Source organism: Engraulis encrasicolus, chromosome 21 (genome assembly GCF_034702125.1).
Source record: "Engraulis encrasicolus isolate BLACKSEA-1 chromosome 21, IST_EnEncr_1.0, whole genome shotgun sequence".
Taxonomy (NCBI): Eukaryota; Metazoa; Chordata; class Actinopteri; order Clupeiformes; family Engraulidae; genus Engraulis; species Engraulis encrasicolus.
Window position 1 is genome coordinate 27,207,175 of NC_085877.1, and position 18,327 is coordinate 27,225,501.

Here is an 18,327-nt window from a genome sequence, read left to right on the forward strand (position 1 = left end):
AAGATAAGCCTTTAGCAGTATGTGTGTTTCTTAATAATGGCAAGGAGATAGCTAGGCCATTGAATTGCCTCGACGTCTACCAGCTAAAAAGCTGTCAACGCTCCCCAAAATGGGGACAACTTGTCTCTGTAAGGTTTCCTGCAAGGTATAGTACAAGGGTCTGTAGTAGGCCTACTAGTCTGCCTATTCTGCACATACAGTACATATCATGTCCTTTTATCAGAAGTGAATGAAGTAGAAGTAGTAGTAGAAGTACTGTAACAGATGTCTGTAACACTTTATTTGATTGTTTCATGAGCACTCTGGTTTATCGACTTAAGCATTAGGTCATCTTGGCCCTTAGTCCAGCTATTGTTTCCCTGGAGGAATTCAGTGCTTTGGGAAAGTAACAAAAAAAATTACATTGTAATTACTGCATGTAATTATAAAAAAAAACACATACTGTACGTACAAGTGTACTTAATTACTCAACTTCTATTATTACACTAGTTTTACCACAGTTATACCACTGTACCTAATTAGGTAAGTATTCTCCTTATTCTCCTATTGTTAATTTCATTGAAGCTTTGTTATACTTTCTCTACTGTTATGTATCTGTTTTGATTGTAACGTGTCCTTGGGTATCTTTAAAGGCGCTTGAAATGAAAATTATTATTATTATTATTATTACACTGTAGCAATGACCCCTTCAAATACAGTTTTAGTGTTACAGGCTGTCATTACGATAGTGCAGAACCTTACACAATTTATACAACGTAGTCCACTCTAACTAATGGGGTGGACACACTGAGTACTAACTGTAAAAGTACACAGTTTATTTTATACCTACACCTCAGTGTTTTATTCATTTCTCTCCCATACTCCTTTTGGCCGTCTTTTATGCACTTGACATGTTGCTTCTTTCATCTTTTGCAGCCTTGCTCTTTATGGTTTCCTTGAACACTATGTGTTCTAACATAGCACAGCTTTGAGGCAGCGGTTGCCTAATGGTTAGGGAGGTGAACTTCAGATCAGAAGGTTGGTTGCAAGTTCGAATCCCACAATTACCTCTGCCTACACCTCCATCCATGGCTGATGTGCCCTTGAGCAAGGAACCTAGACCTACTTTGCTCCAGGGACTGTAACCAATACCCAGTAAATAACTGCAAGTTGCATTGGATAAAAACATCAGGTAAGTGCTATGTAATAATTATATAACAGATATTGACATCTGGGGTGGCTGTGGTCCAAAGGGCAAGGTGGTCCGGTGCGTGCCATTACACCGGGGACCCGGGTTCGAGGATGACTTGAGGTGACTCCCCACTTGTTTCCTCTTGCTTCACTGTACGATCCGAAGTAAAGGCAATAAAAGCCCATACAGATACCTACAAGACCAACACTGAGGTCTTTGAGTATAATTCTGGGACCACTGGGCAATAAGAGAGAATAAAATAAAATAAAATAAAAGTTTTTATGGTTTGGCCACACAGCAAGTTTTTTGGCTGCAGCAAATAGCTAAACATCTGTGCAGGCTATTACTAGAGAAATGAAAAGCAGCTGCTCTGCTCATTTACACACTGCTCATAAAATTAGCACATTGTAACTTTTATGACTCTAAAGTACTTGTTAAAAAGAGGGAAATCACTGCCTCGGACTTCCACCATTTTTATTTCTATTCTTTTTTATTTAATTTTTTATTTTTTTGGAGGATTGCAAGTTCAAGCCCCGCTCTCCCTGATACTGAACCTTATGCTTGCGGCGGCTGTTTGGCAGTTTGGATGGCAGCCTCTGCAACTGGTGTTTGAATGGGGAAACGTGAGACATGCCCATTGAGTAGTTTGAGTGTTTCTTGAAGCAAAAAAGTGCCACGCTGTATAAAAACCATTTACCATTTGTTTTTATTACTATGTCCGAGAGTTACACAGTTCATTGGCAAGGGACAACAAACTCATCAGGATTATTGTGTTAATGCTCAAATTGCTGTTAGAGTTTATTAATGTATTTATTGTTTAATTGTTTTTATTTCAGTGTCTAAGTTGCACACAGGTCATGGAGTCCAGTTTGGCATAGCCTGGGCTTGACTTTGGAAAAGGAAGGGAGGAGAGGACAGGAGGAGGAGGAGGAGGAGGAGAGGAGTGGAGCGAAAGGGAGGAGAAGAGGGTAAGAGAGAGGAGGGCAGGTGAGTGAGGTCTGGAACAAGAGGGGAGAGGGAGAGGAGAGAAGGAGAAGAGGAAAGGATGACAGGAGGGGATTAGAAGGAAAGACGGAGAGGAGAGGAATGGAAGGAAGGAGGAGAGAGGAGAGAATAGAAAAGAGAAGAGGAGAGGAGAGAGTTCAGCGGCCTGGATGGGACAAGAAGTAGGTGAGAGGAGAGTCGATGAGAGGGTGATACATGAGAAGGGAAAAAGGAGGAGAGGAGAGAGGAAGGGAGGCAAGAAGAGGGGAAGAGACGTATAGGAGAGGACAGGAAAGGAGGAGGAAGGAGGGAGTGTGGTCGTCCGGACAAGTCAATATGGGTGCTGACGGACGTGCCACGGCCCTGCGAATGAACAGGGCATGCGGGCAGCGCGATGTGGCACTCAGGTGCAGGCTGCTGCGGGGAGCACACACACACACACACACACAGGGTTCTGCTGGCGGTATGCACACACACACACACACAGGCTCCTGCTGGTGGTATGCACATACACACAGGCAGATTGTACTCGCCAACCTGTCCAGATATTTCTGGAAGGGAGGTAGCGGGAGTGAGGAGGATGTGGAATGTGGGTTTCGGGGAAGGGGGGTGGGGGTAATATGGGTTTAGGCTGTGTCTGTGTGTATACTGTGCGTACAGTGTGTGTGTGTGTGTGTGTGTGTGTGTGTGTGTGTGGGGAGGGGGTGGTATGGGTTAAACGCATGTGTGAATGTGTGCATGCATGTACTCTAGAAGTGTGTGTGTGTGTGTGTGGTATGGGTTTAGGGTACGTGTGTGAATGTGTGTGTATACTGTCCAGTATGTGTGTATGAATGTGCGTTGGGGGGGAAGAGCAAACACCACACAGCACTAGCACTGCAACAGGGAGTAGATAGAGCGAAGTGTAGATGACCTTTTCAATGTAGGCTAATATTTGCTCACACATTTCCCTCCACACACACACACACACACACAAAGCACAAAAATGTCCTTGTACAACTAGAGACCAGACCTGTGTGTTCAAAGGGAAAAACCAAACAATGACGAGGTTATATATTGAAATTTCAAATTTATTTCACTCATACAAAATAAAAAGAATGTTAAAAGTTTACATACAACTTCAAATTTGACATGTCGAGGGGTGAGGCAGAAATACAAATGGAGGTGTACGTATGTGTTTGTATGTAAGTTGATGGTCGGGCATGTTAAAAAAAAGAAAAAAAAGAAAAAGAAAAGAATGGACAGGAGGAAAGGAGTAAAAATGCATTTAATATCTGAACATGGTGTCAACGTCGAGGTACATTAAGCAAGAATGTCACTTCAGGGGTGCATTTCTCAAAAACATTAGTTGCTAGCCAGTTAGCAACTTGGGTAGTTGCAATGAGAAAATGCATTGCCAACAACAAAGTAGCTACCACAGTTAGCAACTATGGTTTTGGGAAATGCAGCCCCATGTTGTAAATGGCCTTTGGCGGTTAGCAGCTAAAGCCTGAAAGGAGGCCAGATTCAACGCCACATCTGACCCATAAATGGGCCGAATCCGGACCAGAACCGGAAAGAGAATGATGACAATGATGATGATGGGGTATATCTGAACAAGGTTAGCAAACCAATGCTGGTTTAATAGTCAGCATTTAAAAGCCAATGTGACAAGTCATGAAGAAAAGGGGACCAAAGAACCACAATCAGGCTGACGTGCAATGAATTCCAAAATTAGCTTTTCAAAGCCTTTGGAATGATTACTTTTACACCTTGCGTTGTATCCGAGTGTGTGTAGTGTACACACGCACTGGCGCACCCACACCGATGTGTTTTAGGAAAAGGGTCAGGCTGTCATGCACCGAGAGAGCAGAGGGGTTATCGTATTAGCCAGCTTGGTTTTTAGTCAAGTTAACGCTGGATAGAGCTTCGTTTACATTATGCATCACTTAGTCTGTCTGAAATGTTTTCTTTTACAAAATGGTTGACTACATGGGGCGTAATTATACCATTTTCTCCCTTACATAGCGTAGTATAACATTCTAAACGGCAGTCTCGTCTGTCCCCTGCACAGCATATTATACTATATAGTGAATGACTGTAGTCAGAGACAATTCTCTTATGTCAGGCCTCTCTACCAGGCTCAAACTGATGGAAGTGAAAGCAACAACAAACTTTTCACCATCTCCATAAAATCTGTAACTTGTTGATGGAAACTGAAAAATGTGGGGATTTTTTTGGGGAAGGGCAATTTATTCCAAAAACTCAATACATACTTTAGTGGCTCTAAAATGAGACAGTCAGAATGGGGTCAAATGTACGACCGGTATTATTTGTCCTCTAAAAGCTGTGCTGGGGTGCATTTAGATCGACAAAAACTACCAAGAACAAAAAAAATGAGCAAAACAGAACAAAAAAAAGACCTCTCAAAATCAAGCCAGGAAAGCTGGCCTTCAGTGTCTAAAATTCTTAACGAGCAAAAAAAAAAAAAGTCTCTGGTTTCAAAATGCAATTTTTGGACTCCTTCCATCTCCTATCGCATCTTTCCGTTTTACAATAAAATAAGAATTAAAAACAAAAACAAGAAAAAAAGACAACAAAACAGAGAGCCTCAAAAAAACACATTAGCTAATATACAACTAAATCTTTTAAGTCTTCACATCGTGACAGCTGCTTATTCACTACAGTCTCAAGAAACCTTGTGTGTGTGTGTGTGTGTGTGTGTGTATTACAGGTGTTCGTCATGTTAAAAAGCTACCACTTTCACTGACCACCCCATCCTCCATATTAAAGTTACCTCCGTCTCACACCCCCTTCTCCTAAATTAATCTTTCCTGACCTTACGCAGTATAACAAAGCAAAACTACTCCACCTTCCACAAAACCCAGATGTCAAGGTAGGGGTAGAGCATTAGGGTAAAACTAAATGTAAAACAGTTAACAAGATGTGGAGGAGCACAGAGAAGAGGATGAGGGAGAGATTCTGGAGAAGGGGGGAAAAAAAAAGTCAGATGGAGGGAGGGGCATATGGGGCGTTGAAGAAGCTAAAAGTCACAAGTCCGAGTTGTCATCTTCGAAGTGGGGGTGCAGAAGAGTAAGGAGATTTGTATCATAGTACGATGTTAGTGATGGTGGCGACGGTGTTGGCGGTTTAAGTCATAGTCCACTGCAGAGGAGAGAAAAAAGGGGACAAATTTGGAGAAGAGGGGAAGGGTGGGGATGATGTTGGGTTTGAGGGCATGTGTATGGTGTGGTGTGGCGTGGTAGACACCAGAGTTATCATCTTCCAGGTGGGTCGTGTGCAGAGGAAGAAAAAAGGATGGTGTGTGGGGGTAAGTGTGAGGAGAAGAGTGTGTGTGTGTCTGTGTGTGTGTGTGTGTGTGTGTGTGTGTGTGTTTGTGTGTGGTGTGGGGGAGCTAAGAGTCATAATCCTCGTCGTCGTCGTCTTCCAGGCCGGGGTTGTTGGGCGCAGGGGCGGGCGGGGGTGCGGTGGCCATGAGGGAGGCGTGCGGGGCGAAGGACGTGGGCTGCATGTGGGTCATCCCGCCCGGTACGGAGCCCATGTGCATATACTGTGGCTGTGGGGGCATGGGGTGACTGCAGCAGGAGAGAGGACATGGAGGACACACGCATTATATACAGGATTGCAATGACAACATTTTGTCATACAACTTATAAACCATATTATTACATATCTAGATGTATTATATGATGTATTAGCCTCCAGAGCTGGTGTGTGAATGTGTGAATGCGTGTGTATGTATGCGTGCATGAATGAAAGCATTTTGAGTAGTTGGGATACTGTGCTATATAAAAACATTTTGATTGATTGATTGAGTGAGTGATTGAAGCAAGTGAACATTTCAAGATCTTAATTTGCATGGGGTGATGCATCAGAGAAATGATAAAGTGAGGACAGGGCTGAAGAAAGTTATTTTTCAGTTTCGTTAGATGTCTAGGCTCTTAAACACTGGCTGATGTGACTTTTTTGATATTACCAACACACTTGCATACACTGACTGACAACAGACAAAAAATGTGGATAATGCAAGCTTGCACTCTGAATGCAATGCCTACAGTTATACACTGAAGGTGTGTCAAAGGCGGAGTCTGACCTGTGAAAGTGTGACGCCGACTGCTGATTTGTGCTCGACTGGGAGCCATCTTCCTCGTCTCCGTCCGTCTCGCTGTCTTCTGAATCCTCCTGTTGTCATGGAGACATAGATGTTAGCGATGCCCTCAGAGGCCTGTCTTTGCCTCCTTTTCTTGTGCCTATCTGATCCTGTGTTCTCTCTAAACTTAGTTAAGTCACCTGTGAGAAGAAGCCTAAAGATCTTCTAAACCTTTAAGGGTTGTGGCTGCTTGACTAGACTGAACACTGCATACATGGGTTCTTCAATATTATTCCGCACAAAAGCTGGTGAAATAAAATGAAAATAAAACAAATCCAACTTCTGACTGGTTATAGCCCCGAGGCATTTTAACCAAATCATGCAAAACAATTACGTGACACAAATTCAATTCGAGTTCTACAGCACCGCAGCTTGTAGCCACCGCTGAAGGACCAGAAAAACATGTATGGCCTCTGATAAAACCTAATTCAGGCATGAAAACGGGTCAGGGGTGAAAAAGGTGAGAAAGGTGCGGCGTGGCGCGGTGGCAAGGGGCGGTGCATGTGCTGCAGCGGTGCGCGCGCATGTGTGGTGTGCAGTTGCGTTTTTGGGGGATAGTGTTGTATAAGAGTCATACTAGGGGGGTCTGGGGGCATGCTCTCCCATGGGAGAAAATTTAGCTAAAACCGTCTTTAAATGATGAATTTTGAGCATATAATTACATGGACCATTTACTAGGCTCCTGGTGGTGTTTTGCATGACTCTTCAAGCTAGTCAAAATAGTGACGATGGGATAGGCCTTGTATCTGTGTAACCTGACTGTTCCGATTCACTTTGTGACGTCTCCATGCCTTCAAACAGATTCTCGCACTCAACACAGGTGATTTAAATAATTAGCTCACCTCTGCCTAAAGGGATATGGAAATTAGGATGTGGCAATTAATTAGCTGGTTCATTGACCACTTGCGTTCACACCTGATTTTGTACTAGGGTCCAAGAGAACACCCAGACAAATTTTGGTTCACATCACAAACCAACTTTCCGGTTCCCCAACACTCAGATTTCTGGTGAGAATGTGTCAGTCAGTTTAAGATTAGGCCACCACTACCCCAGACAAGAATAATTTGGCAATTGAAAGATATTTAAAATGGGCTGAGAGGAGGCTGAAACAGCTCTTCTAAGGTCAGACTTGGTTTGCCATCCTGATACAGTTTGTGGGATTTCTTCCCAGTGAAAAAACATGGGCATGCACCTGCCATGATGCAGGAATTTCCACCACCAAGAGGAGGCGCCATTGCAGCAATGCAAGCACAAACCTTCTCATATTTCCCAATCACCATGCTTTGCATGCTGGCTGTTCTGAGTATCTCATTGGTTCTTCATTTAGAAGCCAAAATACAGCAGTGATTCCTAGAGATACCCTAGCCCAGTGTAGAGTAGGGAGAGATTCAATTTTTTCTCCAATTTACTGACTCAGAAGGCCTACACAAATGTTCCAATGTGCCTGAACTAACTTGTTTGTGCATACATGGCAAGCAACTTTGACTTTTGATTTGACTTTGTCGAGCAGGTGGGGCCGTTTTATTTACCTCCTGCTCAGACTCTGTGCCCGACAGCTTCTTGTCCTTCCCCTTGGTGCCAGCACCTCCGTTCTTACGACCCGTTCCAGGCTTACGACCTCTGCAAAAAAAAAAAGGAGAAAATAACAGAGAAAGTCAGAGATAGGGCACCTAGCAAGGCAGGGGTGCATTTCTCGAAGCCGTAGTTTCTGTTTGCAATGCTATTCCCCATTGACAACTACCAAAGCGGCTAACCGGCTAACAACTACGCTTTCGAGAAACGCACCCCAGGACAGCCATACAGTACCACCCCTATCCCCCTGGTTCTCACCTGCGTGGGACCTTCTCCCCGGCCCCTCCTCCTCCTTCTGTGTGGTTGTCCTCCCCCTCGCCCTGCATGTCAGGGACGGCTGCCACCAGGTCCTTCAGGAAGTCAAACTGCTGCTCCAGCTCGATGCACTGCTTCCTACGCGGCCGGGGAGTACACAAGTGAAAGGGCAGTGAAATAGATGGCACAGAAATAGAGAAACCGTAGATATCAACATAGTAAGTCACTTCACGAGTCGATACAGAATAGATGAAATAGAAGTTGAGATAACTCAAAAAGGAAGTACTGATGCACTGGGGAAATAGCATGAAATTAAAAGGTGACAGATGAGCACAGAAAGAAGTGCAAGAAGGCAGAAAGAAAAGAAAGAAAAAACAAAAAGAAGGGGTAGAAAGGTGTGTGAAAGATTAAAAGCTGCTCCAGCTCTTCCTACACAAGGGCTACACAAGTGAAATTACCTCAAATTATACAAGCAAATTGAAATAAGAAAAATTATACAAGCAAATTGAAATAAGAAATAAAGTGTCTTTTATTGTCACTTTACAAGTCATGTTCATCACTGAAATGTAATTGTTCCACTGGTGTTTGTAACATGGAAGCAGCTGATCATGCTACACGAACTTGATGCACTGTTTCCTATACATGTTTTTTTTGTTTATAAACACAGTGTTGTGAGGAGGGGCAAGATACTGGCAGCCAACCGTGTGAGCTAATTTTTTGACCGACAGCGGTTTCCAACAATCAGAGGTTGAGTTGTGCGCAGGCAGAGTCTCGCAGCCAGGGGGAAACACAAATTGAGAACCCAAGTATATGGGAGTTGCAGAAGTTTAATTTAGTTTATTGGCTTATGTGACAGGGGCCATGTACAGGACAGTTCCAGTACGAGAGAAAGCTGAAAAGCTAATTTGCATCCATGGTCACTGGGCAGGGAGCTATCAAATAAACACACATAAAAATTTGTTTAAATCTTAGTCTCATCAGAGACAAACAGACTGAGGATATGGATTGCTTGTCGTGTAGACTGGTGACACCAAGATAAACAAATTCGTTTTAGATTGTGTTAAGCATGTGTGGTGGTAACCAAGTATGTAGTACACAGAAAAGTCCCCTTTACTAACAGTCAAGCATGGTAGTGGGACTGACATTGCTTGGGGCTGCATGAATGTTGTCAAAATGATCCAAGCTGAATTTCACCAAAAGAAACATGGATGTTGCAGGCTGACTGACCAAAAGCCAAAACTGTATTGGTGCATCAGAAAGAGGTATACAGTGGGAACAACAGAGAGTCAATTAAAGGTTGGAAAAATGAAGATGAGCACTAATAGAAGTGAGAGAAGACAGAGAGGAAGAGGAAGACAAAGAAAAACAAAACAAAGAGGATAGAGAAAGCGAGTGAAGGCAGCAGTCTAGCAGAGATGAACAGCAGCCCCAGATGCCTACACATGGGTTACAAATCAAATGAACTCAAATTATACAAGTAGATTGAAATCAGAAACAAAATGTGTGCTCTTGCCACTTTAAGTCATGTTAATAACTTAAATGTATGTGTATACTTTGTTTATCAGGCAAAATTTGAAATACCATCGTACATACACATTCAAAAAAATCTCGGAAAAAAAGAAAGCTCAATAATCATCTCTCATCTCTCTACCTCTACAAGTGTGCAACTACAGTGATCACTTACTGATGCATATCGAAACTACTTCCATGACAGCACATTACTATGCAAATGTGTGGGAACGGAAAGTAAGCCCAGTAGCTACTGATAAGCAAATCTATCAATCCGCATGAAATGTATCTCTCTTATATCTAACAGTTGTGAAGGGTGGCTTGCAGGAGAACATGGCCACTAAAACAGATGCCATACAAATATTTTTCCATGTGGCAAAAAATTAAAAAGGACTAACAGCACTGTGCCTCAGGACCTTCCTTTAATTGATGTTTAAGCTACCTGCCCACTTCCCTTGAAGATAGACATTGTGTCAGCGCTTCCCTATCCCTCTTAATATGCAAGCAACATCGAACTTTCCAGCTGTGCACAACTTGGCTTGGCTGAGAGACAGAGAGCCTTGTGCCATCAAGGCCTTTACCCATCCTTAGCAGAGCGAAAAATGTGTGTGGTCTCCCTACTAAACCTTCGTCCATGGCTGAAGTGGCTTTGAGCAAGTCACCTAAGCACATGTTGCTCCAAGGACTGTCAACAACCTGTTCCTAAACAGCCGCCCAGCACCTCAACAGCTGTAAGTTAAAAGCCTTGACTAAGTGCCATGTTCCAAAACAACGTCCTGCTCCAACAATGTAAACAACTTTAAGTCGCTTCGCGTAAAAGCATTGACTAATGATTAAATAACAAACAAAATGGCCAACAACAACAAAACTCAAACAAACAAACAAACAAAAAAACAACAACAACAAAAAACAAGTCAGACTTAGCCGAGCTATTGTGACGGAGGAGGAGGAAGGGGAAGGGGACTTACAAGTGTGACGTGGTCATGGTCTTGGCGTTCCGCGCCTGTGTGACGTGACATGCTTTCGTCAGGAGCGACTCCAGAAAGAGCTCCAGGGCCCGTGCTGAAGAGGAGGGCTGAGTCAAGGACCTTAACAGTCAGACATTACAGTGCGTGTGTGTGTATGTGTGTGTTAGTTTATTTAGAGGCTGGCAAAAACACTTGTGGTCCCAAACACCTTCCTTTCAAGAAGAAACTAACCCCACACATCCATGATTACCTCTTGCATTATCCTTGAGATGCATGCATACTCTGTACTTGCCCACACTTTGAGGTTGTCCTGCATAATGTAGTGCATGTTTATTTTGTTATGAAACATTAACAATTTCAAACGTAAATGTTAGTCATATGATGCATTGTATCAGCTAACCCAGGGCTGTGTGTGTGTGGGTGCCCAAGGCTCAAGGCTGTGTGCGTGTCTGCGTCCTGTAACTCTGTTTCCCAACCAGGGGTATGTGTACCACAAGTGGTACGCGAGCACACTGGAGGGAATACTTGGGAAAATGTTATAATAGCAAATATATGGGGCATAGTCACATTGGAATAGAGGAAGAGCTACAGCATAGACCAGGAATGAGAGCGTATGGCACAACAAAAAGGCTTAGGGCAGGGCTATTCAAATGGCGGCCCTGGGGCCAGATGCGGCCCTTGGACAGCAAGGAGCTGGCCCCCCACAAGCCCCTTGAAATGCTGAATTGTTTTTCGGAATTTAGAGATAAAAGTACGGGTTCCGCATCGAGCTGAAACGGGACATGGGACGCTAAAATGCAGGAAATTGCATATAAGAAATGCAAAACTTTCTGGGGGAGAAACCCCACACCCCCCACTTCAATGAAGTGTCCCGTTTACTTTTTTCGTTGACATAATACATACGGAAAATTCGGCCACTTTACTGGGAGGAATTTTTAAAACTGGCCCTCGTTGACATTTAATTGAATATCCCTGGCTTAGGGGGTACCTGAAACGAAAATGGCCGGAAAACACTGCTGTAACTCATCAACATGGGCTTATATGAATATGACAAGAGTGCTTACAATTTAGCTAATCAGCATAAGAGGTGGTAGGAATCAGAGGCAGGCGATTCAAAAGTTTAAAGTGTGAACCGTTGTTTACCAGAGCGGCTTGCATGCCCCTCTGGTAGATCCCCTAAATATTCTGGCTGATATTTTCAGCATGATTGTACTTGCTGCTTTACACACTTGCTTGACGTTATCTAACTGTGAAACCTGTTTGCTCCAGAGCAGTAGGCCTACCCCTTTGCACAGGCAGAAGCAGCAATGTGCAGGATGAGGTCGGCACGGTGTAATAAGGATACAGATTATAACTGGAACTGCAGCAGCGACTTTGCCTATCTCCTCATCCGTCTGCATGATCTTCTTAATTCTGGCCTAGAAATGGCAGCAAAAACACATTAGACACAGACAGAACAAAGAAACACAGCCCTTATGAACAAGTCAAGTGTGGTTACAATGTACGCAATACTAGGCGGACTTCAGGAAACAACTGGGCCTACGCACACAAAATAGAGCGAGTGATGAATTCAACCTGGCGACTCCTTTAGGCGGGCTTTTGCAAAACAAACCCGTTTTCAAGTGTACAAGAGACATTAAATATTTTGTCATAATCCTAACTGGGGCCTGTAAGTTGTTGTCTACCATCATGTACAAAACAAACGGTGATCCACTAACACTTTAGCGGCACGCGGCTTTCTGATTCATTCACGTCTGTTGTTGGGTTATGGGTACCTTTAAATCATTTGGCTACCAAATTTTGATGTCACTTTCTTACAAAGTTATGCTAAGTGGGTATGCGCCGAAATTCCACTCTAGCCAGATAGCCCTAGCTCTAATTGTATGATTTTGTTGCCAGTTTACAAGCTGGACAACTTGAAAGCGTGAACAGGCCTGCACAACAACAGGTGAGTTTTAACCTGGTCTGTGCACTGTTGTTGATACACGGAAGGCACAGTGGACGTTATTGTCTGCAACAGAACTTCCAGTTGCTAGCACACGTTCAAGAACCAGTAGCTATTAAAGTTGGGATTTAAGGCCACTGCAGTTCAATTTCCTCCATTTTGCATACTGGAATACAGTTGAAACACACCACTATATACAGAAATAACATAAGAAGCTAGGCTAAAGAACTATTGCCGAGCGTGGGCGCAGGAACAGTTAGCTGATAGCCCTGTTAGCTAACCGTGTAGCTTGTTCACTGAATTCAGCCATGCTAACGTAACTAACCTGCTTATTTCAAAATTGATAAGAGACTCTAGAGGTAAGTGGTTGGCATATCGACGAGAATATGCACAACACAGGTATACATAAACACTACAAGACGAAATCCCATTTAAGTGGACAATATCACAAGTAACATTGAGCAAAGCTAACTAGCAAAGCTGGCTTGTCGTTCAGGCCCAACACATCTCGTCCAAGGATGCTTTCATGTTCTGCTAATAACGCTAAAACGCTATAATTTATTGGGCAAGCAAATGTGTAACTTACCGGAGGGAATCTGGCATTGTATTTCTTCTTCTTACTAGGCATTTTATAATATCACGCACCGAGGTATTCCGTCAATTTTGTTTTTATTCCCCCTTACTTCTGGCTGAGGCTCGGAACTAGCGAGATTGCTGATGTCAGTAGAGTCGTCAAGCCAGAATATCTGAACAGGTTTTCACTGGGTCTCGTAGCCCGTCAGTGTTGTTTAGCGAAGTGCTATGGTAACTTTTTCAGGTATCATAGACTTGTTAAGAGCCTAAAACCTAATTGATGAAAATGTTAAATTGTATCTTTTTGTGTCAGTAACATTTTGTTTTGGCACCAGGCCATTGTTCTCATGTATTTTTTTTTACAGGAACATCTGCCAGTGTCTGTTGGTCATTGTTAAAATCAGCTGCGCGTCTTTTACCAGATATACGTTTCTACGGCTGTTAGTGTGAAGCAGAGCCATGGCTCTGGTGTGAAGATACAAAGTTTTGGAGTGACGATTATTCTATCAAATTTATCACATGTGCAGGTCAGCTGAAATGCCGTTGATTGGGTAAGATGTCTGGGACAGAACATTTGGCAACGAAGGTATGCATCGCTTTTGTAAATGCGACATAGAGGAAATATTTGGGTTTTGGTTGACATGAAACCGTGTTCACAACAAACTGCAAGTGGTACTGTTATTTCGCAGATGTAGGCGGCGTAGCTAACTTGCTAAACAAGTAACGCTAACTGTAAGTATCTGCCATGTTAAGTGAAACAGCTTATTCGAAATGGGTGCTGGAAAGTACACACACACGAATGACTGGCTGGTTTGTTCCTTACGAAAAAGAAAGTAATTTTGCCAAGGGGACCTGACGCTAGCTGTTACACAAAGCACATTAAGCTAACTCGTCAACAGTCGGTGCAATTACAATAACCTGTCGTCGCATAAGCAAGGTGTTTTGGGTGGAACGTGTGTTCTGTTTCGTGCTATGAATGTGCAAATGTTGTTATATTCATTTATATAAAGACAAAAGCGCTCAGGTCATATTAGCGTGGCTGATAATAAAGAGCTAGCTTGATGTCAAAGTGCAGGTTAATTGCAACCGAAATGTCTTATCAGTGTTTCTCAATGATAAGAAATTGCAACCATTATGTGGATCTGGCCTAGAACTCGGTTCGTGCAGGATACATAGACTACTTGAAATTAGACATGCACGTACTACTTGTATGATCCGTCCATGTAGTTCCTGTCTTGTGTCAATCAGAAAATAACTTGAATAGAGCCAACAGTTTACAAAGCCATTTGTCTTAATATTGTCTCGAATGTACCTCTGTGTACTATCCAAAGTTTGCTTGATATCATTGATTTGTTGTGCATGACCAATTGCACATGTGAATAAATTGCATGTGCATGCATTTGTAGTTTTTATAGCTTATGTGTCTCGTGTTGTATACATTCCTTTTCTGATGTGGCAGACAACAGTGGTGTGAACAAACGGTCTGTTGAACAACCAACCTCTCCACAAACATGTCCCATTCATTATGCATATTCTTTTCCAGTGCGAGAAGCAACACTTGTGAGCAAACCCCTGTTTAACAACCAACTTATCCACAACAACAACAAAGTTCTGTCATCACACGCCACACCATGGAGGAAGAAGGTGGAGGAGGAGGAACTCCAGTGGAGGCAGAGAATGTGGAAAGTGACCAGTTCAAGGCTCAGGACTATGCCGCAGAGGCCATGGCTGCAGACATGGACCCCTGGATCAAATTCGACGCCCGCAAGACGCCCCGGGCCGAGTTCGACGGCTGGATGGAGTCCTACCGGCCCTCTCAGGTAGATGACAGTAGTAGTATAGTCAGAGATTCTTTAAGTATATAGAGATATGCCAATGTAATAGGTTGCTATGGGCACCTAACATGACGAGGTTCCGGTCTGCCTAAAGGAGCGTGTCATAATGCTCCTAGCATTGAATAGAACAGTCCTTAGGTCTGCCTAGGTCTGCCTAAAGGGGGATTTCCCCCCACCGCCCCCTCCCCCTTGCAATAATAGAACCCGGAAACAATGGGCCAATGGAACCTCTCTCTCTCTACTCTCTCTGGTATAGTCGTGTGGTGGTGGTAGTAGTAGGAACTTTTTATTAGTCCCAGTACAGGCAATTATTTTGCAGTGGTACATATTACTACATACCCACATTATCCACATTTCCACAAGACATTTCAGACACTGTATCCTAGCACAGTTTAGTATCTACACAGCAGACCGTTAAGCAAATAGTGCTCGTATCTGTTCCGAGCTAGCTCGAGCAAGTGGATAATTGATAATGTAAATTTTTTTCAGGTGTCTCGTTATGACGAGGAGGAGGGCGGCCGGGGCCCCGTGGGCTGGATCGCGGTGTACTCCCCCGAGTTCTCCCCGGATGTTGGGGACGTGGTGGGCCTGCAGGAGAGCTGGGACAGGCTGTTGGCCAGCGGCCGGCCAGTGGCCTTCCAGACCGTGAAGGAACTGGCGCTGAACCACGGCGTGCTGTCGGGCAAGTGGCTGATGCACCTGGACTCAGGATTCAAGGTAGGGGGTGTGCAAAAAAAAGAGAAAAACTGGACTGGCAGAGTGAGAAGCTGTTTACACGTATGGAGATATTTTTTGTCTGTGTATATATAAAATTATGAACAGGGAATGTGGATAAGTAAAACAAAAAAAAACATTGATTGTGACTGGTGCATTTTAACCCCCCAAAAGGCATGTTTTTAAAAACAGACTTTTGAAAAGAGATTCATAAGCAGTTTCTTCCGGAATCCATGCTGCAATCCTATGGCAGCTATGCCCCTTTAGGAGACTGTTGCTGGATCTCAAATGGTGCACTTGTGCACTTCAGTGTCCATGTTTCAGTGTGTATGGCGTATTCATTACGCACTGAAACACAGTGCCCGAAGTGCACAAGTGCGCCATTTGAGATTCAGGGTATGAGAATGAATGTTGAACATAGTTCAACGGAAAGTCACGGCATTCAGGAGAGCCTACTTGATTCCACTTTGTTGCATTGGTGACGTGTCCTGTGACTTATATTGGTCTGCCATATTGAAAATCTTTGATAAAAGCGTCAGCTACGTGTAATGTAATGTAATGTAATGTCATTTGAATTCCTTTGCCAATTCCCACCCCTACTTCAAGGTGGACCACGCCTGGGAGTGCGTGGCGCGCGCCGTCCTAGAGGGCAAGGCACGGTCGGCGAAAGTCAGCCCCCGCGACTCGAAGAACGACAGCAAGCACATCATCTGTGTGTACAACGATTCGTTTGTGGACGAGGAGCAGGTGATGAGGCTGGATGCCGTGATCCGGGCAGCGGGGGTCAAATGCCCGCTGTCGTACAAGCCCGACGTCTACACCTACCTGGGTATTTACCGCAATAACCGCTGGAAGCTGTGCCCCACTATCTACGAGAGCAAGTACAATCTGGAGTGCGTCCCCCGCCGCTCGCATATCCTCAACAAAGTCACCAACCAGGAGGTCACGTAGCCGGACCATATCACCACACCACCACCCCCTCCCCCGCTCCCTGTACTTCCTTGTCCCCAACTCTTGCACATCATAAACAGTCACATGCACACACGCACACCAACACACTCCTGTCCCCTCTCCTGTACCCATTTACGATGTAAGTTTCTTGACTTCCTAATTGACAATGATTGCTTCTTGCGACGTTTGACTTGTGACTTTTTATTTGTTGTCATTAACAAAGCCACCAACCACGGGTGGGTCCGTTTCTCGATAACACATTGCTAACATTGCGAGCAAACTTACTTAGCTGCAATGCAATTTACCATTGGCAACCTATGTAAGTTGCTAACTGGTTAGGGACAATGCTTTCCGGAAACGGGGTACGGGAGGCCACGTACTGTAGCTGCCGCCCATCCTGTTGCCCCACACCCCCACCCCCACGTCTAATTCTTGCACCCAAATGTGACACAAGACTGTCCCCTCCCCAAATCTTGACATCATAGACTTTTGACTTTCTGAGCAGATGATGGTTGCTTGTTGCAGTGTTTTTAAATGTTCTTCAGCAAGGCGGAGCAAAGCAGATTGATTGATTATGGGTTTTGCCAATCATGAGCACTTCAAGTGTCAGGTTTAGACACTTCAGTTTTTTTCTTGTCAGTGATTAGTGAAAACTAAAGCAATGGAATGTTGGCAGTGATTTTTTTTTTTTTTTACACACAATTGTACATTACATTATTGTACTTTTTTAAGTTTCAGCACAGCAAGCTGTTCGTAAGCCTTTAAAAACTGATAGTACATGCCATATCTTCCATTGCATTTTTGTTTGTTTATAATGTTCTTGTTTGTATAACAAAGGGCAAGCGCCGTGCCAGACCCTATTTGTTATGCCCTTTGGGTTGTGGAAGGGCTGTTTTGTCTTGTCAAGTGGTCCCTGGTGTGAATGCAGTTGTGTTGCTCGAAAACTTTGTTATAAAGCTTTGTGTGCTGTACACAGATGCCAAAATGAATGTTTGCATAGTTTTTGTTAAAGCGATGGTTCGGAGTAGAATCACCCTAATGCCATTTGAACCGTGACACCCATCCACCTTTACACCCGAAGTGTTTTCTGCCGCAGACTTACATCAACAGAGTTGCCGTGTTATTCGATGTTTATTCCGGTTAGCTTGACTCAAGCGCATATGGATACTGGGCACCGTCTCCAAACTTTCCCCACAAAAATAACATGTCATTACACCAAACTTCTGCAGTAGCACAAATATGGTCTGTACTCACGAAACGAAGCATTTGGAAGTTTGGAAATAGTCCAGGAGTTTAGTATTATCAACACAAGCTGAATAGCTTCTCTGCTGCTAAAGCTGTGCCAACGTTACTTCCGTCATATGAGACAAGCCCGTAAAAGTCTTCAACAAACTTCCAGACGAGAGTGTTAAAAAAGTTTTCACTGAATTGTGATTAAGGCTTATATTTTCAAGGAAATACTTAAAAGATATTTCAAATCTTACCTACTATCAATTAGACAATGATTTTCGTTATCAATACTGATGCTGAATTCACTTTTCATTGTGCATATTATGAGCTTCGTTGAGGACTCTTACATGCTTGTCTTAGATGACGGAAGTAACGTTGGCGCAGCTTTAGCAGCAGAGAAGCTATTCGGCTTGTGTTGATGATAATAAACTCCTGGACTATTTCCAAACTTCCAAATGCTTCGTTTCGTG

The 18,327-nt window shown here is 43.7% G+C and overlaps 2 protein-coding genes across 5 annotated transcripts; one reads left to right on the forward strand and one right to left on the reverse strand.

Moving 5' to 3' along the window:
• Positions 1–3,210: 3,210 nt before the first annotated feature.
• On the reverse strand, positions 3,211–13,330 carry drap1 (DR1-associated protein 1 (negative cofactor 2 alpha)). Its single transcript, XM_063186498.1, has 7 exons — positions 13,141–13,330; positions 11,955–12,027; positions 10,610–10,703; positions 8,136–8,270; positions 7,835–7,925; positions 6,249–6,337; positions 3,211–5,730 (listed from the first exon to the last, which is right to left on the reverse strand). The coding sequence occupies exons 1-7, from the start codon at positions 13,180–13,182 to the stop codon at positions 5,550–5,552; spliced, it is 705 nt and encodes a 234-aa protein (XP_063042568.1). The 5' UTR covers positions 13,183–13,330; the 3' UTR covers positions 3,211–5,549.
• c21h11orf68 (chromosome 21 C11orf68 homolog) lies at positions 12,376–17,633 on the forward strand. 4 transcript variants are annotated; one of them, XM_063186494.1, is made up of 5 exons: positions 12,376–12,557; positions 13,493–13,713; positions 14,671–14,947; positions 15,452–15,679; positions 16,283–17,633. In XM_063186494.1, exons 3-5 carry the CDS (start codon positions 14,759–14,761, stop codon positions 16,625–16,627), a joined length of 762 nt encoding a protein of 253 aa, XP_063042564.1. In that variant the 5' UTR covers positions 12,376–12,557; positions 13,493–13,713; positions 14,671–14,758; the 3' UTR covers positions 16,628–17,633. The 4 variants fall into 4 exon arrangements, with proteins under 4 accessions (XP_063042564.1, XP_063042566.1, XP_063042565.1 ...); XM_063186496.1 differs by having other exon boundaries at positions 13,493–13,678; XM_063186495.1 differs by lacking the exon at positions 12,376–12,557 and having other exon boundaries at positions 13,489–13,713.
• Positions 17,634–18,327: the final 694 nt, after the last annotated feature.